The following is a 6,827-nucleotide window of genomic DNA, read 5'->3' as shown; positions in this document are numbered from 1 at the left end:
GGTGACAGGGACAGGCTGGGGGCTCTGATATGCGGGGCCTGGGCAGTTGGCTTGGCCTAGGAGAGTAGGGCCTGGAGGAGTGCACGCACATAGCACACAGGCAGAGGTTTGTGTGATGGTGGGTGTGCGTGCACATGGGACCAGGATAACGTGGCCGGAGCTCCCAAATCCTACTGTGGGTTCAGATCTCAACTCTGTCACTTCAGCTTGACAGAGGTCCGCTTGACCTAGTCTCTCTGTCCTCATTTCCTCTACTATAAAATGGGGATGGGGAAAGTGCCCCGCTCATTAGTCGTGAGAATTAAGCGAGAAGGTGCAGTAAAGCAGCCAGCACCTGACAGAGCCTGGCCTATGACCGATGCTCAATAGATAACTGTTGAGTGAATGAGTGAATGAACAAAGGAACGTGCATAGCTCACTCCCTGGAAGAAGGAGCATGGGACCGCAGAAAGAGGACAGCATGTGGAGTCAGGAGACCCAAATTGGAGCCATGGCTCACTTACTAGCTGAGTGACCTTGGGCAAGTCACTTAACCTCTCTGAGCCTCAGTTAATAATGGCACTAATCTCTGCCTCTCAGGTTGTTGTGAGGATTCAGTAAGAGTGCATGGTGGAGCTGCTCTGTCAATGGTGGCGCACTGTGCAAATGTTAGTTCTAATTATTCCCCACAATTATGACTGCTCTGCGGGAGGCACGTGTGTGCGCGAGAGTGGAGAAGAGCCGTGCGTGAGGGTGCGCCTGTGACCAGGCTGTGTGTGCATGTGTATTGTGTGTGGATGTGTTTGGAGAACTGGGGCCGTTAGAAAAACCATCATCCCTCTAAGTTGTTCTTTCTTTTGCTAAATTCAACCTGCCAGGCTGACATCGGAAGCAGGAATTAGTGGGAAGTCTGGGGGGACGGGATTAGTGGCTGAACTTTCTATTCCTGGAGACCCTCTTTTCTCAGGAGGTCAAAGCAATTTCCATATATTATCCTGCTGGCAGCTTGGGAAGGTCAGGGAAACGGCACACACACGAGGCGTGTTCCTCGGATGGAGAAATCAAGGCAGGCAGGGTGGCCGCTGAGCCCACTCCTGCCCTGCCCCTTTTGGAACCACCATCCAAAGGATTCTGCAGCCCCCTGGGCTGGCCCCAGCCAGACCAGCTGGCAGTGGTACGTTCGTTTACATTCATCTGAGCACTTACTGGAGTTCCCCCCGCCCCCTGTCACGGGGGTGAGCGGTGAAGATGGGGTAGATGATTAGAGCAGGGCCCCAGGTCCCTTCCATGTCACATACAGCCATTGGAGGGTTGTACTCTATCCTCAATCTCCACCTTTCAACCTCTGGCCAGCTGTTGCCCTAACTTCCCTCTAGCGGTCCTTCAAGTTCAGTCCACCTCTTACAGGAAGCTTGCCTGATTGCCCCAACTGGCAGATAGAGAACCTATTCTTCTTTAAGCCATTGGAGTGATAGGTCCTGGAGAAGGGGCTTGGAGGCCCAGACACGTTGCACCTAGGGTGTTGCGGGCAAGGCCAGGAAATGTTCTCTAAAATTGCTCAGAATAAGAGTAACCCAGAGAGATGTGCTATAAATGTGGACCTGGTAAGCCTTGGGAGTCTCAGGGAAAGTTCTCTGAAGGGTCAGAGCAGTGATTCTCAAAGTTTGGTCCCCAGACCAGCAGCATCAGCACCACCTGGGAACTTGTTGGAAATGCCACCTCTAACCTCAGATGTGCATCGGAAACCCCGGGAGGTGGGGCAACAATCTGCGTTTAGGGAAGCCCTCCAGGTGACTCTGATGCTACAGAAGGTTGAGAGCCTCCTTGCATTTGCACCCAGGCACCTGACCCAGCCAGGTCTCAGGAAGCCCCACCTTCCCCATACAGGTTTGGGTTCACCCTGGGTAGGGCTCCTGTCAGATCCACAGTCCTGCAGAGGGGGAGGGGTACAGTTTTCTCTTCTGTTCTCATCAGTCTGCCCCAGATATGTTTCCTGTCCTCAGCTCTTCCACTGCGTCCCTACTAGGTGCCCTTGACACCCTGTCTCCCTGCAAGCCTCTCGAGTCTTATCTCTCTAGAGCAAGGATCCTACCTGCCACTTCCCCCATATCTCTTTTCCTTACCAAGACCTGGCCCTCGCCGTCTCTCCTCCTTGCCCTGGCACTCCCATCTCTGGAGCAAGGCCCACATCTCTCCTATGTGGCCCCAAGAAAGTGGCTTCTGTCTCAGGGCCTGTCCATCTCCACCTATGAGGAGGAAGAGGCCTCCCTGGATCTGTCCAAGGCCTGGGATAAGGTCACCGGATTTCAGGGCAGTGGGCATAGGCAACCAGCTGCTACTCAAGTCCCAGCAGCGGCCAGACCCCTAGGTGCCCCGGAAGGGGTGCATAGCTCCACCCCTCACCCCCCCCCCCCCCAGCAAGGGTAGTCGCAGCAGCTGCCACCTTCCCTGATGTGCAGGTACTGTGCAGTCACTGTACTCAACTCTCTGTACACCCCACACAGCCCCATTTAAAAAAAATTTTTTTAATGTTATTTATTTCTTTGAGACAGAGAAAGAGCGTGAGCAGGAGAGGACAGCTGAGCTGTCAGCACAGAGCCTGATGCGGGGCTCAAACCTACAAACCATGAGATCATGACCTGCAAGGAAGTCTGACATGCAACCTACTGAGCCACCAAGCCCCTCCCCCACCCCACCCCGCCCAGGCCCATTCATCCACCCCTTCCCCAGCAATCTTGAAGGGCGCCATCTCCCCAGTTTTTCAGATTCAGAACTGAGGCCCAGAGAGGTTCTGTGGTTTTCCTAAGATCCCACAGCCAGCACAAGACTGAAATTCGAATCCACGGCTGATTCCAAGGCTCTATTCCTTAGCCTTATTCCCGGAGAGAGCAAGAACACCTGTGCAGTGAGGTGCAACACAGGGAGGGAAAGCAGGTCCAGTCCGGGTGCCGACTCCAGTACTCGCCAGTGAGTGGCTTTGGGTCTGCCTCGGTTGCCCCATCTGTATAACTGGGAATAACAATTCCTGTCCTGCCAGCCTCCCTGGACTCCTATAAAGGACAAGAATACAGGTGGAAGCGCAGAGAAAACGGAGATGTCCCAACCGTTGGGAGCTAGCGCGCATCGTGCTTTAACAGTTCACAAGGTATACAGCATAGAAAGCACGTCCCTCTGTCACCTCATGTCACCCCATGTCACCCCTGCCTCAGCTCACCAACCCTCTCCTGCACAATGGCAAACCGAAGCAGAGGAATCGGATGCCTCGCCTCGAGTCAGGCAAGGTGGTGGGGGCCGGCCAGGCCAGGAGCCGGGTGCGCCTCCGACCACCAGCGCAAGGAGGCGCCATGGGCCCACCGCGAGCCCCGGCGGCTCAGCGACAGCTGTTCGAGATCGGCACACCGGCTCTCAGCTCCCAGGCTTCGAAGAGCGCCGGAGGTGCCTGGGGTTCCAGGGGCGCCCGGGAGCGGTGGAAGAGAATGCACAGAGACTGAACTTGAAATGTGAAGTCCGGAAAACCAGCTGCCTCTCCCCGCTGTGTGACCTCTAATGAAACATTTGACCTCTTGGAGCTTCATCTATAAATACAGAAATATAATTCCCTCCCCCTCTGCCACTCCAACCCAGGCGGCCAAAGGCTCCTAAAGCTACAAAATGAGATCGCTGATTCAGGCTAGCAGTGCAAACTGTAAAGCCCCATTCATACGGGAGGAATTCGCGTTCTTTCTCCTTCGCCTTGGACTGGTGTCTGAAGCCCCTCAGTCAAGGCTTGCCTGGTCGCCGCATTCCCATTTTGTGGATGAGCAAATGAAGGCTGAGAGAGGTCGCTCTTTCGGGGGTCGCGTGGAGCATCGGGCAGGGGCAGACTGGTCTCCCGACGCCAGCCCCAGACTCTGTCCCTTTCTCTTCCCGCCGACACTCCCTGGGAGCACTGACCTCGGGCGACAGAGTATGGAGAGCCGCCTCGATCTTCCACAGAGACGGGGATGCTCAGGAGGAGGCCGCGACAGTAAGAGAAACCCAGGGACCCCAGTGCTCGGACCCACCTCGCCCGGGCCCGCTCAGCCAAGGCCAGGGACGGGGTGCTCGGACCCAGTTCCGGTCCTGCTTCTAACCCGGCCGCGACCCGCCAGCCGCGGGCTTCCGGGACCGCTGGCGCCCGCGTGTGTGCTCGGGGCCGCCGCTGGAGGCAGAGGGTTCAGCGGACCCCGGGGCCCGGCTCCCAGCCCGCGCGCCCTTCCGCGCGCTCAGCCCGAGCTGCGTCAGCAAAGCCCATCCGCTGGGGGGGGGGATGGCGGGGCTCAGGCCGCGGGGGTGGGGGGCCCTCCCGGACGCACGGCCGCGCCTTTTGCTGCGGCTGTTTGCGCACATCTAATTTAGCTCTCATTACCCAGGCTTTCAGTTCGCGGACTCCGGGCCTGAGAGCCGCGGCCGCGGGGAACTCGGCCATCGAACCACGGACGCTCGGCGCGAGCCTCTTCGCCCGGGCCGGGGAAAGGCTGCCTCCGAGTCCCCAACACCTTGCGTCGTGTGTCTGTGTGCGACGACGACTGTCTACACGACCACCACGTGCTGGCGTGTGAGCGCCTTTGTGTGTCCGCGGCTGTGTCTATACTGGCAAGTTGGAGGACGAGGCGGGGGAAGGTGCGCAGGGACCCGGAGCAGATGTGGAGAGGAGGGGTCCCGACACGGGACGGCGACGGGGGCGGGGGCGGAGGGGGAGAGCGAAATGATTCTCAGCTGCGAAAGAAGGAAGCTCTGGAGTCTCGCTCTCCCTGTCTGCTGCGACTGCTGCATAAACATGAGCCCCCCCGGGGCAGTGGCCTGGCCAAAAATCCCCGGGACCTCTGCTGTGCCCGTCCAGCCGAGGTGTCGTCGACCGAGCTCAGTTCCCCGGCCCACCAGCCGTCTGGAGCCTCCACCACCTCATGCCTGAGCGAGCCACCAGCGCTCCTTCTACAAGTGGCCCAGCCAGAGCCCGGAGAGGGTAGGCCACTCGCTGTGGGCGGCGGCAGGCCGGGGGCGCCACCCTCGAGAGCCAAGGTGCAGGACTCGATCGGCTGGGCTCGGAAACAGGAGGTCTGGGGGACGGGGAGGGAACACCCCTGACTCCCGTGTCCTCTTCTCTCGGATCTCGGATCTCGGATCTCTAGCCCTCGGCGACCCCGATCCTGCGTACAGTACGGGGTCCGCGGCCTGCCCGGTCCCTCCATCCCTCTCCCTGTGGACAGTTCCCTTGTCTACGCTCAAGGGAATCAGCCCCAGGTGCCTTAGCTGGAGGTAGGGGTATCCTCCAGGGTCCCCCTCCCCCCCCCCAAGCAGGATTTCTTAGCGCACACGCCCTGCCACTAGGACCTTGTGTCCCTCCCTTTCCCTTCCAGGTTCTCTGTGGCTCAGTCCCAGCCTCTTGTGCCTCCCTCTCCCAGTCTCTTTCTTGCTCTCTGACCCAATTTACTCGTTCCACGGTGTCTCGCCTTTGTCTCTGTCTCTGCCTCTCATCGGATCTCGAGGATCTCCGCCTGCCCATGAAGCACACCCCCCCCCTCCACCGCCCCTGCAAAGGAACACACACCGGCAGAATCCGCCTTTTCAATAAAAAACGACAACTGGGAAACAGAGTGAATTAAAAAGCATTAACTTAAAAACAATCCATGTGTCTGCAAATGCGTTCCAAATGGCAGTCCTTCGGCAGGGGTGGAAAGGGGGGCTGGGGGGGCCAGTCGGCCACATGTTCTGGAGCCTCAGACACAAAGTGTAGAGGGGCTCAGCGCCTGGCGGTGGACCCCTCCCACTAGCCACCTGAGATGGCAGTGTCTGAGGAAGGGGACTTGCCTCTGCCCTCACCCTCAAGGACTCCCACCTGGTTCACTAGACCTTCAGGGTGGTTCTGGCATCTGCTGGTCCCTCCTGCTCCCACAGTGCCTCCAAACCTTCCCATGCTGACCCCCAACTCTCCCTTTGCACCAGCCCACCCCAACCCCGTGGGCAGATCCACCCTCCCCCCTACCCCGCCAGTCTTCCACCCCATATTCCTTCTGGCCTTGCCCTTGCCCCACCCCCCTTCTGCCCTCCTGCCCCTAGACCACCCAGCAGCCCTGGCTCAGGAGAGTGGTTAGAACAAAACTTTCCTTGGCCTGAAGAGACTCTCTAGGGAGCTGCACACAGAAAGGGCATTCCCAGTCCCACTACCTGCCACTGCTCTGTCCTGCCAGATGCTGATGAGAGTTGTATCTCTGAAGGCCTCTCCCAGAGGTAACAGAAATAGGATGCTGTGCTTTGAAGCCCCTCATCAAGAGGGGGTACTCCCCTCTCCCTTAAGGTTCACCCTGCTGCCACCCAGACCACTCTCTGCAAGCTTCCTTTGCCCCTTTCCCTGGAAAGTGGAGGGATTGGAGTCCAACAATCAGGGTATAATTAGAAAGGATGGGACTGGGCGGGGTGCCCAGATTTCCACTGCCCCCTCAGTGTCTTCTCAACTGGGAAGGAAACCCTTACCATAAACCAGATGGGAGGAAGATCTGGATTCTTAGCCTTGCTCAGCTAATGGTAATGACTACGATAGAGCAGTAATCATAACAGCACAGCAGCTTTTACACTTACGGAGCTGCTGCTGTGTGCTGTCCGTACTTTGGCTCAAAGAAATCACTAACAGCTACGTGACTTTGAGCAGTAGGATGCCCTACCTGGGCCTCAGCTTCCCTATCTGGAGCAGGAAGGGGTGGGACCTTCCAGGTTGGATCGTGAGTCTGAAACATCTGTGGTTGAGTCGAAATCTGGACAAGGTGTATTTGTTGTCACTGTTCCTGTCTAATGAAGCCACAAGCAAGCCAACCAGGCAAAAGTTGACTCCC

At 57.9% G+C, this 6,827-nt stretch overlaps 1 protein-coding gene across 1 annotated transcript; it reads left to right on the top strand.

Annotated features, from left to right (window-relative positions):
* The first annotated feature begins 2,683 nt into the window (after nt 1–2,683).
* On the top strand, nt 2,684–5,601 carry LOC113599103 (uncharacterized). Its single transcript, XM_027058178.2, has 2 exons — nt 2,684–3,985; nt 4,371–5,601. The coding sequence occupies exons 1-2, from the start codon at nt 3,631–3,633 to the stop codon at nt 4,910–4,912; spliced, it is 897 nt and encodes a 298-aa protein (XP_026913979.2). The 5' UTR covers nt 2,684–3,630; the 3' UTR covers nt 4,913–5,601.
* The last annotated feature ends 1,226 nt before the right edge of the window (nt 5,602–6,827 follow it).

This window comes from Acinonyx jubatus, chromosome C1 (assembly GCF_027475565.1).
Source record: "Acinonyx jubatus isolate Ajub_Pintada_27869175 chromosome C1, VMU_Ajub_asm_v1.0, whole genome shotgun sequence".
In the NCBI taxonomy this organism is placed as follows: domain Eukaryota; kingdom Metazoa; phylum Chordata; class Mammalia; order Carnivora; family Felidae; genus Acinonyx; species Acinonyx jubatus.
The sequence above is the reverse complement of the archived record's forward strand: the minus strand, read 5'-3'. Positions and strand labels throughout refer to the sequence as shown.

What these genes read in the sequence shown, in the direction of transcription:
- LOC113599103 (XM_027058178.2), top strand. Translation starts at nt 3,631, where the DNA reads ATGAGATCGCTGATTCAGGCTAGCAGTGCAAACTGTAAAGCCCCATTC. An exon ending in CTCAGGAGGAGGCCGCGACA is followed by an intron (nt 3,986 to 4,370) that starts GTAAGAGAAACC and finishes CTCATTACCCAG; the next exon opens with GCTTTCAGTTCGCGGACTCC.